This window comes from Colobus angolensis, unplaced genomic scaffold (genome assembly GCF_000951035.1).
Source record: "Colobus angolensis palliatus isolate OR3802 unplaced genomic scaffold, Cang.pa_1.0 Scaffold26, whole genome shotgun sequence".
Taxonomy (NCBI): Eukaryota; Metazoa; Chordata; class Mammalia; order Primates; family Cercopithecidae; genus Colobus; species Colobus angolensis.
The window spans coordinates 18,076,865-18,091,232 of NW_012115821.1; the positions used below are offsets into that span (position 1 = coordinate 18,076,865).

General features: G+C 42.5%; 1 protein-coding gene across 1 annotated transcript in view; it reads right to left on the reverse strand.

Moving 5' to 3' along the window:
* Nucleotides 1-14,368, reverse strand: part of CACNA2D3 (calcium channel, voltage-dependent, alpha 2/delta subunit 3) — a gene marked incomplete at its 5' end in the record, with an annotated part of 947,927 nt that overhangs the window by 730,372 nt on the left and 203,187 nt on the right. The window contains one exon of the mRNA XM_011947304.1: nt 12,625-12,741. Coding sequence (XP_011802694.1) covers nt 12,625-12,741 — 117 coding nt within the window. The remainder of the gene's footprint in view (nt 1-12,624; nt 12,742-14,368) is intronic.

Consider the following 14,368-nt stretch of genomic DNA (forward strand, 5'->3'; position numbering starts at 1 on the left):
ATCACCTCTATCCCACCACACCACAGGGCCCTCACAGCGTAGCAGGGGGGAACCCCTTGTCTTGCTCTCTCCTCTCCAAACCCTCTCTCCACTCCATCCTCCTCTCAATGCCTTCAACCGGTCCCACATTCTACTTCCCCTCCAGCTTCAGACGTGCTGTTCCTTCTGCTTTTGCCACCTCTCAGGACCTGGTTTGGCTTCACTCCCTGGGTGATCTGGGTGGCATGGCCAGGACTCCCGATTTCAAAGCCTTCCTGTCTCCCCTAATAGCATATAAACTCCATGTGAGGAGGGAGCCAGCTGTAAATCTAGATCTTAACAGTAGCCAACCCGGAGACCCCAGGCTGATACAACTTACAGCCTGCAAAGCAGACAGGTGGTCAAGGAAAGACAGGGCAGGTGAGGGAAGCATGCTTCCCTACCCACACACTGGCCTTGGACGAATGAAGGTAGCTCAGGACAGGAAGAGAAGACACATAAATTGCATCCCTACTCTCAAGCTTTTATTTCTCCTCTTTGAAATGACAGGAATTCTCAGAGAAATAAGCACTTCGTCCCACTCCCAACAGGCATTAGTTCAAAGCATCACTCCCCCATCCAATTCCCAGCTGTGGTTACCAGATGAATCAGAGAACCTGAACTTGATTTACACATCAGATGTGTTTCAAAGTGGCATATAAGTAAATACACATGCATGCTCCGTGTCCTCTACATATGTGAATTACATCTCAGTAAAGCTGCTTAAAAACTGCAAGGGTAGCTGGATGCTATGTTTCAAGGTTGTGCCAATAATAAGATAACTGCTTTTTAAATGCTAACAACTCAGTTATTAAGACAAGCTGTACACATGACACACATCAGAGAGGAGATGTGAGAATCTAATTTAAAATCATTGACTATGCAAATGTGAAATTTCAAAATATGTAAATGCACCACACTGTGATAAAAAGGAAGGATACATGGGGCTAATTTCTTCCTGTTAATTCTGCTAAAATAACTCCTTTATTGTCCCATTCCTGCCATGGTGAGCTCTTTGTGTAGTTGTTGATGAAGGCTTAATGCTCTTTTTTCTAGAACGAAGTTTAATGAATTATTTTTTCTATAAGGTGCCTGCGCAAAGAGATAAGTGCCACATATTCAAATGTAGCCACTTTGAGCATTTTTCATCCCCTTCTCCACGTGACCAATACTCTCTCAGTCCATGCTACAGAAAAGTGTATGCTGGGGACCAGGGCGGATTGAGGGAGGGAGAGGATAGCTCTGATTTTTGTTTGTCGATTCTATGAATGGGACCAGACTGGGAATTATTTACATGAATCAAACCTTTTTGAGATTGGGAGAAAACATACAACAAAACAAATAGAACTTTTTATAGGTGAGGGCTGAACAAGAGCTAAACATCCTCAAATGATAAAGGTGAAGAAAATCTGTCTCATTTGGTAGTTCAGGAACTTTAAAAAAGAAAGATTCCATGTCCCCTTATAATGCATACTCTTACCTTAAATCTTTTAAATGGTCTTTCCCCTGCACCCAGCCAAGAATTTTTAAAATCCAATTTCACAAGTATCACTTAAATGAGATAATATATGCAAAGCATAGCAAAGTGGTTTGGCAAGCAAGAAGCACTCAGTAATGTGATAATCATGATGACAACAAAGATGATATCAATGATGAAAACAATGGCAATGACTCCAACTGGCTTTCTGTGGGGGAATTATGAAAGCTATAAGTATGCTGCCTACTTCACATACACAAAGACTCTGCTAACCCTAATCTGACGTACGCAGGGGTTGCAAACTCAATGTTCCTCGGGGCCGGAGTAGCAAATAAATGACTAGGGAGCTGCATGGAAATCAACCAACAGAGACACTTATGCTGATGCTGATTGCTGTTCTATGGACATGGGGGCCCAGGATGGCTACACTTCTCCATTTTGCAAGCTTTAAATCTGGATATTTTAATATCACTACATATGTTTATATGTGATTTCATTTTTCCCCCTTAAAGCCCACACAGACCAAGTAAAAGGTATCTACAACCAGGATTGGCCTGGGGGACCCAGGTTTACAATTCTCATGTGATTAATTCTTTTTTCTTTCCCCATCTCCAATGACGAAATTCCCATGAGAATGAATGCTCATGTGTCAACCTCCAACCCCTACACTCCTGCCCACCCCCTCCATTATGAACACATGTGTACCCAACATACTTCCCTAGAATAAAATCATCTCTACCACATCTGGTCTCAGAGGCCAACCCTAATTCCCCCATATGGACCACAGCAAGCCTGATACACTGTCCCCAGACCATGGCCACAGTGACTGCAAAGACAGACTCCCAGCACATCAAGGGAATGGATCCACTGAGCCCTTTGAAGGGAAGTCCTCTTGCAGACAGGCTGCCTGGCTCAAAAGGCATCCTAACAGAGGCCACCCACTGGCTGGCCAAGAGGCTGCCTGCAGGGCTCCGCTCCCCTATGAGTCTGACTGTGCTCCAGTCATACTGGAGCTGCTTCCATCATCTCTATGCAGCTGGTACCCATCTATTCATGGCTGGGTAAAAGTGCTAAGAGCCAGAATCTTTGCCCAGCCTGGAGTTTTTACTAAGGCAATTCCTGCATTAGTCAAATCAGGGTCGCAACCTGGACTAGGGTTAGCAGTCTTTGAGTGTCTGCAGAGACACCTGCTTGAGGTAGGAAGACTCCTGCTCATTGGCTGGAGTGGGGCTATCTATGAGCAACTCCCAACTGTGACCTGGATGAGGAGTCTGCTTTCTGACATCCATCATGGGCTTTGCAGAGATCCTAGAGAAGTTCCTCTCTATAAATCCCATCAAACAGCCTCACGAAAGGCTCCAGAGTCACTGGCTGCAGTGAGGGGAGGCTGTCTAAGTATATTCCCCAGGATGTGATTTTCCTTCCCAAGTGACACACCACACACACACACACACACACACACACACAAATCAATTAAAAAGCACACAAGAACAAAAAATCCACATTTACCCCTGATAGTACAAAGCATTGTATGTTCATCTATTCAGGCTGCCAGTAATCCTGGGATGTGCAATAAATGATACCCCAGCTGATTTTTAACAAAGATTCTGATTACTCGCAAGCGCTGTCATCTCTCCACTAAATGCAGTGTCAATGAAACGCCAATGGATTCCTAACTATCTTTTCATTTTCCCCTCATAACCTAATTTAGAAAATGTAAATAATCTCACTCTGTTTGCAGGACCAGCTGCTCCTCACCTCCATATGGGAAACTGAGTAAAGACCAAAAAAGTACAACCAATGCCACCAACACATCCCTAGGTAAACAGACTAAATATGCATTCAAAATATTTCTGAAACCCTTTAATTTGTTGCTGGTAATTTGTAAAATTACAGACAGTGGTCTTCTATTATCATTATTATTATTATTATTATTATGGCTTTCTTCTATCATTTGGATCTACCGATGATGACGCATCAGTAATTCACCCACCGTAATTTCCTCCCACCCACAAACCTTTTAAGATTGCTTTTGCCTGGCCTGAGTATAAATTAAGTAGCATTGTTTTCTACCTGGCCTGGTGTAGAACAACAACAACACTCTGAAAAATCAGAACTGGGACCAACACCTTGGTGCCACACTGCTGTGCCAGGTTCATTCGCTTGGAGCCGACAGTGGAGGATTCTGGAAAATCCATGAATCTCAGTTGCTTTGCAGTTGGGCTCGAATACTTGGCTTTTCGCCTTTATCACTCAGGAGTTCTCTGGCCAAAGGGAAGGGGTGTAGCCCATACCATCCATATCACTCTCACTTTAAGTTATCCTGACCCCAGGACAAAGGCCTGTGAGTCAATCCACAAACATTTACTGAGCATATAACTATAGTTTGAAGCACTGTAGTAGGCACTGGGGCCAGAGTAAAGGCAAGTTGGGACAAGAAAAGAAATAGTACAGTTAAACAAGGGGAAAGAGTATTACCAGGCAGTGTACGAAAATAAAAAATAAAAATGAAGAAGAAATGGCTAATACACATGTAAAAAGATGGTCAACTTAACTACATAGTACCTTTCAGAAAAGTCAATCAAAGTGACCCTGGTGCTCAGTCTGGGTGCTCAGACAATGAGCCAGCTGGGAACAGGGCCCTTTCCCAGTGAGAGGGGCTGCACCAAGCTCCAATTCTCTTGCAACCCCTGACTTTCTCCCTCAGTAACTGAAACACCCTGGGCACCACAGTCCCCGGGTACTGAACCACCAATGCTCCCAGCCGATTCCTCCAAACAGCTGGCACCCCAAAGCCAGGCAGTGTGGTGCTAGTTAGCCTGTCCCTCCTCCCCAGGATTGTTCCTATCATACAGTCCAGAAAGGGAGGGGAAGGGAAGGACCTCTCCGAGCATGTCCAGCAGAGTGCCTCCACCCACATTCCTCTCTGTGGGAGGATGGCGATCAGCACCTGGGCCATCTCTCTGTTCTGGCAAGCCCATGCTCTGTGTGACATGGTGTAATTTCCTCAAACCCTGGTGCAGGGCAGATGAGGAGCCAGAGGGACCCACTGTGCCAAACAGTGAGTAATTAAAGAAAATAAAACAACTTGAGGCCAGGCATGGTGGCTCACGCCTGTAATCCCAGCACTTTGGGAGGCTGAGGTGGGCGGATCACCTGAGGTCAGGAGTTCGAGAGCGGCCCGGCAAACATGGTGAAATCCCATCTGTACTAAAAATACAAAAATTAGCCGGGTGTGGTGGCAGATGCTCGTAATCCCAGCTACTCAGGAGGCTGAGGCAGGAGAGTTGCTTGAACCCGGTAGGCGGAGGTTGCAGTGAGCCAAGATTGGGCCACTGCACTCTAGCCTGGGCAACAAGAGTGAAACTGCATCTCAAAACAAACAAACAAACAACAAAAAAAAAAAACTTGAGATACTATAGTTGGCCAAAAGACTAATAATAGTCAAATGCTAGGGAGGACAATGTGGAAATAGTTCCCCTCCAACCACACAGGTGGGAACATAGGCAGGCATAGCATTGTCTGTAGGACAATCTGGCAAGATACACCCAAAGCCTTAATTTCACTTCTAGGAATACACCCTAATAAATGCATCAAATAGATGGACAAAAGTTTCTTTGCAAGAGAGTTTATCACATTACTGCTTATAACAGTGAAGCACTACAGATGCCATCAATGTTCACTAAGAGAGAACTGTTTGATTGGAACATCCAGAAAGCAGTATGAAAAATAATAGAAATCTATATTCATTGACATGTTCCCAACACGTAATTTTTTAAAAAGCTCGTTACAAGAAAGAATAATCCGATGTTTTAAAAGTTTATATATACCCACATATATCTATACACTCATGAACAAATAGAAAAAAAAAAAAAAAAAACCTGTAGGGACAGAAACTAAGATGCTGAAAAACAAAGGTACTAAGAGGCATTAAGTACCATCTGATACTTACTTCTTTATGCTGTGATCTTTTCTTTCCCCCTTTTCATTTTCTGCACATTCTTTTTTCTTTTATGATGAATGTGTATTACTTTTATAACAAGTAAGAACAAAAAGCATTAAAAAACACATGGGCGCTTCTATGGTAGACATAGAAAACACAAAACTAAGACTTCCATAAAGCTCTACAAATGGAAAGCGTTTAGTCCAATTATTTGGAAAAGAAACAAATTACCATGAAGTTGAGGAGGGTTTGATGCAATGGTTCTACCCGTAAAGAAGAATGCTTTCTACAGGCCAACACCCCCAGAATAACCAGGAAAGTCACGATACGGTCCACCAAGTCAAGCCAACTTTGAAGATGTGAGGCTGATGGAAAACTGAGAGCTTGAGGAGAGAAGACGAAACTGCATACATAAGTTGTCCAGCGGTTCCCCCTCCTTCCCTTTAGTGGTAAGCATATACCCCCAAGGGGGTGGACAAGTTGCTTCCTCTCAACGTGGGAGGGAGAGCAGTCTTCTGGGCCTAGCTGTGAGGCTCAGGTTGGCTCAAACTGAAGCATGTTAGCGGAAACCCCAGGCCCCTTGGGGGTGAAACCCACGAAGACCATGCAGTTCCATGTGGTTTTGTTCTCAGCCATTAACCAAAGATGGTTCACTGACCTCATCAAAACCGGTGAATGCAGACTGTTGCTCTTTTTTAAGATTCTTCTGGTTTGAGGTTTCTGCTCTAAATTTCCTTACATATATACGTACGATTTTGCAAGCAACCCAGTTTACCAAAAAAAGGGAACAAACAGACCACAAGATACATCAACATAAAAAATTAATAGTCTCCTCCCTCTATCTGTGACTCAAAACAGAAAACATTATTGTTTTCTGAAACAAATGTACTGCTCTTTCAAAGTACAAGCCTTGAAATTCTGAGATGAGATCAGAAACGAAAACAAGACAGAAAACAAAAATCTTTTAGATCTATACAGCCATATATACCTCCCCTGCCTGAGAACTTAAACTGATCCTGGCACTGTTAGGCTATATTCAGTTCCTAAAACCTCCACAACTTGTTTTGGACTTAACATGTAAAGAAAAGAATCAGTTCTGTCTTAAGAACCTATCCTTAACTTTGAAATGGATAAACAGAATCAATTATTTCATTTCCAATGTAATCCTTTTGAAAGTATGCCTCAAACACAATTTTCACAATGTCTATAGATCAGATGAGTTTTTAAACCAGAAGTATTCATATAGTCCCTAAAGATATTAATTCCTTATACAGCTTATATTTTGGGGATGGAGTATGCTTTACTTGGGTGCATCCTGGTTATCATGCCTCACTGTATATATTTCCATAAAAACACTGATGTATGTTATAGTCATACGTACGTAGACAGGCACCAGTCAAAAAACATCTCAAGAAAGTTGCTTTAATAGTACCCTCTAGCTTTTTGGAAGATTGGCATAAATCTCTTCTGCAGAGAGAAAAATCCATTTTTCTGAGAAGGTAAATGTTTATTAAATGCAAATACTGATATTCGTTTCCTAGGAAAAATGTCTTGCTGCATGTGGAATTTCTCGATAAAAAGCTTTCAAGTCCCAGGTTTCTTCAGATAAACCCCTATCGGTGAACTGATGCGTGAATGCACTGAAATTGAATTACTGTACAACAGCAATTACTTTCCACAGTACAGCTATAATGGGAATCAGTTCCACAATGAACAGCAGGTAACTAAAGGAAAGGGGGAAAATTTAATATAAAATCTAGTCTCCTTTAGCTCTTCCCAACAAGCAAAGGTATTTATTTTTAAGTAAAACACTCTTTTCGAGGGCCTGATTTATCAACGTAAATCAAAAAATAAGTGAAACAAGATTAAGTTTATTTACAGGTGTGAGTTTCTGGGTGCTTTCAAAATTTATTAAATATGTTACCCAAGGTTTGAAAACAATTGGCTCATCATGGAGTGGGTCTAGCTACAACTTGTGTTTTACATCTCTTCACACTCCCCGGAAGAGTTCATTCTTTTAGACATGTCTAATTAATTGTAACGTTTTGCTTGAAATGCTACCACAACAGATACTATCCTATAATCCCCCCAGTGCCCCTTTCCTCTCTGAAACCTGTTGAAGTTTGTGGAGGTCTGAAGTCTGCATAGCCTGACATCTAAGGTCGTCTGAATCAGTGTCTGGCCCTGAAACCAGGAACACCTGGGAAAACAGGAGGAGGTCCTAAGTCCAGCTCAAATTAGTGTGATAAAGGCAGTGTCCACCCCAGAGCTGTTTGGTGCAACCAAAGGCAAAATCCACTCCGAGGAATTCACCTTTAGAAAACCATCCTGGAGAATACTAGTATAAAATTATAAATTCACCAAAGTCCTTTTTCTCATTTCCTGGTTTACCTGCTTTTCTCTTGTGCTGTTCATCTCAGTGATAGGGACCACACCAAAATTACAGGATCATGACATCTCCCTGGCTGTGATGGAATTGGTCCTCAAAGTATATCCTTACAGAGATGTCCGTGGTTACGTAGTTACTTCCTACAGATTCTCTTCCCATTTGGCTGTGCCTGCTCAGAGTTCCCTGGAGCCCCAGATGATGCTTCCAGTTGATCGATAGTTTGTGATACTCCCTATGAAGGGCCGGATTTTAAAGACAAAGGAAAGGCTGGGGTCAGCCTGTCCATATAACCAAGGTCATGCAATATAACCCTTCTGCCTTCTCCCTCCCCTCAAATCAGGGTCCATTTCTCAACATCAGCAACTCAGGAGAAAGGGGAGTGGTGTCTCCCCTTTGCCTTCCATCAGTATCAAAGATGAGCTCTGACTTGTGACACAGACAAGCATTTCCAGGTGTCACTTAGGAATGGGCTGATGGGAATCCACAGTTGACAGAGGCCTGGTCCATACCCTTCCCTCCACGTCTAACATGTGAGATCTCTCCCTTGAAATGCTGATGAACTAAAAGCAAATGGACTCTATTTCTTGCCCATTCATAGGGACTTAAAACTTGACAAATTGCTTAGCAATATTAATCGAGGGCTTGGTAGCATAAATATGTCTGAACAATGAAGGTGAGAGATGGTGCCTAGGGCACAATTGCTATACACAAAAGCAAGCAGGAGCATGGCCGTATCAAATAACCTATAGCTAGCCTCTGCATGGGTGTGAAAAAATTACTTAAACCACCAATGGCATTAAAAAGAGCTAGAAAATATTAGTTAAGAAATGCTACCATAATGATGGCATCATTATGTTAATGGAAATTACTGAAGCTAAGGTTATTTATAATTCGCTAGCCTGAAAAAAAAAGTTACATATAGTCCATTACCAATGAGATGACAGGGGTTATGTAATGGGCAGCCCACTTTAGGTTTCACATTTACTTCAGACATCTGACGGGGAGAAAATAGGACTTTCTGTGATAGGATAATTGCATAGTGGAGAGTAATTCAAATAGGAGATAAGGATGATAAAATCACTCTGATTCAACTAATCACTGGGAAAAGTGATGGAGGAAAATGATGAAATCAAGCCAGAAGAGACAGAGAAAGAGATCAACATTGTTTAACAGGCAGGAGATGACAGGCTACATTAAAGGATGGGGTTATTGTAGTACTCCATTTCTTCCCCCCAGCACTAACTGAACCTCCTTTCACAGACTACAGGTGTTCTTACTGCAGTTTCCTAAATTGCTACTGCCAGACTCATAAATATTTTATATACATCAATGGAAATGTTAATAAATCAGGGTTGTCTGTGAACCAGGTTTCTCTTACACACGTCCCTTGAGTCACCACTGATTCACACTAGGAAACACAAGGTGGGGCACCTGAACCTGGGACCCAACTCCAACTGCTTGGGAAGTGGGAGGGGGGCTTGGAAATGGAAGATTCCTAGGTGTGGAGCATCAGAGTGATAGGGCCAAACCTAAAATCTGTTCTGTTTCTGAGCGATTAGAAAAGAGGGGTGTGGAGGCCTGGCACGGTGGCTCACACCTGTAATCCCAGCACTTTGGGAGGCTGAGGCGGGTGGATCACAAGGTCAGGAGATAGAGACCATCCTGGTTAACACGGTGAAACCCCGTCTCTACTACAAATACAAAAAATTAGCCGGGCGTGGTGGTGGCGCCTGTAGTCCCAGCGACTTGGGAGGCTGAGGCAGGAGAATGGCGTGAACCTGGGAGGCAGAGCTTGCAGTAAGCCGATATAGGGCCACTGCACTCCAGCCTGGGCGACAGAGCAAGACTCCATCTCAAAAAAAAAAAAAAAACGAAAAGAAAAAGAAAAAAGAAAAGAGGGGGGTGGACTCACTGTCAGGTGGGTGGCCTGGGAAAGGACCTCACCTTGTTTCCCAGTGGTGCATTCCAGTGCAAGGCTACAAATAATGACTCCACTGCAAACCCATGGGCAAATTTGGACCTGAGGTCTTTGCTCTTCAAATGTTCACAAATCTCACAGGCAAACAGCAACTTTTCCTAACGGAGAATCAAGGTATCACTAAAATATGAAAAAAGTCACACTCACTGCTCCCCTGGCCTCCAAAGGGACATCTCATTCCAAATGGCATATGGGTCTTGACTGTTAACAAGAGAGCCACATGGCTCACAGTGAGGACCAGGCCCATCTCTACTGTCCCCAGACTAAACCCCTATGTGACGTACAAACTCTCTTTAACGACGGGCATGGGGAAATCCACGTAACACTGGACCAATTAACCAAGATGTTACAGGCTCGAGTATCAAGCGTGATTACAGAAGGCCTGTGCGTTTATTTTAAAATACATAGAATACACATTGCAAGGAATCTGGCTGCCTTTATTCTGGGAATATTTCAATTTAAACAGAGCAACTTAATTTTTCTTCTCAAAGGAACTACACCCACCATATCAAATCGTCTTTTTTTTTTTTTTAACTTCACTAATTTAACACAAAAAGGTTTTAAAATTAGGCAATACGAAGACACTAAACCCAGTTCACTTCCCCTCCTGTCATCATCCAGGTGCTTCCTGAAGCTCTAAGACTACCTCCTATCAGATGTTCACAGGTTGGAAGGCCCTTTAACCAGTTGTAACAGCAAACATTTACAGAACATTTACTGTTTGCCAGACACTGAGCTAAATAAACACCTTACATAAATACAGAGGTGCTGCAACCCCACCACCTAGGTGTAAAAATTAACTCTGCTGAGCCTTGCCCATGTGACTTGGGCAAATGAATTCATCCTGTCAAGCCCGTTTGGTCATTTCTAAGACAACGATAATAACAGTGTCTCACTCCTAGTGTTGATGCAAGAATGAGATGACACTTATAAAGTGATTAGCACAAGGGCTGGTGCATCTGAACTCAATAAACGTAAGCATGTATTTATTACATCATTGACTTCTCCTAATGCCACTAGGCTGATAAATGAGGAAAAAGAGATTCACAGGGGTTACCCAGCTTTGCTCACTGGTCTCCCATCTTGGGGCAGAACTGAGATTCAGGACAGTTCCACTACTTCCAGAGCCCATGTCTCACTGACCACGTGGACCCACTGCCTCAAGGAGGTGAGGTCTAGGTTCTGGTGCTGGCCGGACCTCTGTGTCATGGCAACATGCTGCATGGCCCCTTCCTCCCGCCCCTCCCAATGCTCCTCTAATTCCAGACACCAAGGATACTTTGTCAATTGTGGAAGCAGAACCTAAAGGTATTTATGTCTTTTTCTCCTCTAAAATTCTGTGATTCACAAAGAAATGCAAGCTAAAACAATATGTCCCCCTCTCAAATTGACAATGCTGTTACCAGTATTTTTTTTTTTTTTTTTTGCAAGGATTTCAGAAAATAAGCACTTGCACACCACTCCCGCTGGAGCAGCTGTGGATTGGCACAACCTTATCTGGACAGAAATGCTTTCATATGCATAAAGAACCTTGAAGATTGCTTCTGAGCCTCTGAACTGTCTTCTGTGTTCTGGAATTCACATTAAGGAAATACACATACACTCCAGGATACTGAAGGCAAGGAGGCAGAAAAGAATGTGAACTCTGGGGTTATTATGGCTGGAGCTCTCTCTCACTCCTCACGCGATGTCGGAGAAGCTACTCAACGTCTTCCTCTCAGACTCCTCTTTTGTAAAATGGGGATAACAGTAATACCCATCATGGAGGTGTTACAAGGATAATATAAGTGAGTAAATATATAGTCCTTAAAGGAACAGTTCACACATAGTAGGTGCTCGGTTGGTTGGTCCATTATAAATATACAAGAAGATTCACTGCAGCATTATTTACATCAACACTTGCAAGCAAGCCAGGTCTGGTGGTACATACCTGTAGCCCCAGCTACTCAGGAGACTGAGGTGGGAGGATCACTAGAGTCCAGGAGTTTGAGACCAGCCTGGGCAACATAGCAAGACCTCATCTCTTAAATAAAAACTTTCTTTTTTTTTTTTTTTTGAGTCGGAGTCTCATGCTGTCACCCAGGCTGGAGTGCAGTGGCGTCATCTTGGCTCACTGCAACCTCCGCTTCCTGGGTTCAAGCAATTCTCCTGCCTCAGCCTCCCAAGTAGCTGGGATTACAGGCACCCACCAACACACCTGGCTAATTTTTATATTTTTGGTAGAGACTGGGTTTCACCATGTTGGCCAGGCTGGTCATGAACTCGTGACCTCAGATGATCTGCCTGCCTCGGCTTCCCAAAGTGCTGGGATTACACATGTAAGCCACCGCGCCTGGCCAATAAAAACTTCCATATAACTCAGACATCCAAATATATAGGAACAGTTATACAAATGATGACACACTCATAGATTGAAATGTTATGCAACCATCTGAGAAAATCACTAAACACAGTGACACAAGAAAATGCTCAGACTAGAGCTTAGTTGAACCCTAGTGTACCTCTGAATGGTTTTTGGTCACTAGTGCATGCATCATACACAGTTATAGGCCCATGCTGTACGGCTGTACAATTAGTGGCAACTCGGCTAAAGGCATAAATTTGTCAGAATAAAACTGGCACAGGAACTCTCTATGAAAAGGGCAGTTTTTGCCCCTAGTGACTGCTTTTTCTGGCTAACCAGACTGTAAAAATAAAAGTATTTACGTAATAGATGACTGAGTCAACTTTTATCTTTGAGAGATTGGTTCATCAATACCATCCCCTGAAGCTGCCTTTGTGTCTTCAGGCGATACAGGGCACAAACCAGAGGCACTTACCCTGACTGCCTCCGACTTCTTGTGAAACATCTCTTCCATGTTCTTTGCCAGCTTCTTTACCAGCTGGAGGCCATCGATTTCTTCTATGGCAACGTCTTTCTCATACTCTTTGTATTTCTGTAAGAAGAGAGGGCAACGTTCAAGACACATGATGTAAAACACACCTGTGATTTCACCCATGGTTGACTCAAATTCTCAATAAAGACAATTTTTCATTTAAAACCCATCACATACCCTGGTAGTTTATCTGTTTAAATGTGCAGTTCTCAAAGTGATCCCTGTGGGTCCCTGAGGCCCTTTCAGGGTCCAAGAAGACCTCATTTTTCCAACAGCATGTCTATGTGAAGCCAGATTTTCTTCAGCAACCAATCACAAGAGATTGAACACAGAAGCAGATAAGGGAATACACCTATCTCCTCTTGAGTCAAATATTAAAGAGATTTGCAAAATGAAAAACAGCCACTCCTCTAATTTTTTTATTCTGGAAAGTATTGTTATTTTCCATAAAATATATTATAATATATACATTAACATGTAATGAGTTTTTTTAACCTTGTATTAATCACTTTTGGAATTTCTTGGTTTTAATTTCTAATATGGTAAACATCAATAGATATAAGTAACCCACATAAACAGAAGCTCTCAGGGGGTCCTCAGGACTCTGTAAGAGTGTAAAGGGTCCTGAGACCCAAAAGTTGGTTTAACTAAATATTTAATTTTGCTCCTAGTGGAAGGAAATATTGTTTATTAATAGGAACCTTCCAAATGAAGTTTATAACACTTTTAATGTCAACATGAATGCATGACATTTATTTGATTATCAAAGAGCTGGAGAATAAAGATGCTGGGGAAGATATATTTACTCTTATTTGTGCGGAAACTCTGAATCAGTTTACTAATTCCTCACCCCAAGCTCTTACCCAGGGAAATTAAGGGGCTCCGCATCTCATCTCGGCTGTAGGGACCTTAAGAGTTAGCTGTGAAAACGAAAATGTGTTACATTGTAATGGCAGAATAATTTTTGAGATATAAATTTATATTTTCTCTCCATTCCTTCTTCCCATCCTATACCTTCAAAATGTAAACAGGAAGGCTCAGTTTCTCCTTGACTCGAGGATGGGTGTGTGTGTGTGTGTGTGTGTGTGTGTGTGTGTCACAAAACACTTCCCTTCCTTGCTCAAATGTCCAAGTCTTTTGAGGCAGTAATACTGGGCATCCTGAAATGAGATTACTGTTTGAGGACAAAGGGAGGAATTCTAAGGAAAGCAACAAATGTAAAGAGAGAATTCCTCAGATCCTTAAACTAAAACAAAATCCTCAGAGCCTTGAGATGAGGCTGGAGGCATCTGGCCATGTGTTCTAGGAGCAGCAAGATACCCCTCTCTCATCCTGGACAACTTAGTGAGACCCAGTCTCTACAAATATTTTTGTCTGTTTGTTTTTAATTAGCTAGGTATGGTGGCACATGCCTACAGTCCCACTACTTGGTGAGCTGAAGTGGAAGGATTGTTTGAGCCTAGGAAGTTGAGGCTGCAGTAAGCTATGATTATCCCACTGTACTCCAGCCTGGGTGACACAGTAAGGCCTTGTCTCAGTTAAAAAAAAAAAAAAAAAAAAGAAACTCCTCTTTGTTCTGTGAATTTGTGTCTCCGAGCTACAGCTCAGTTTTCAGGCAGGAGTTTGATAACACTCTTTTCGTGGAATCTGCAATGAAGTGTTACCTACACTAATATTTCTCAGACTG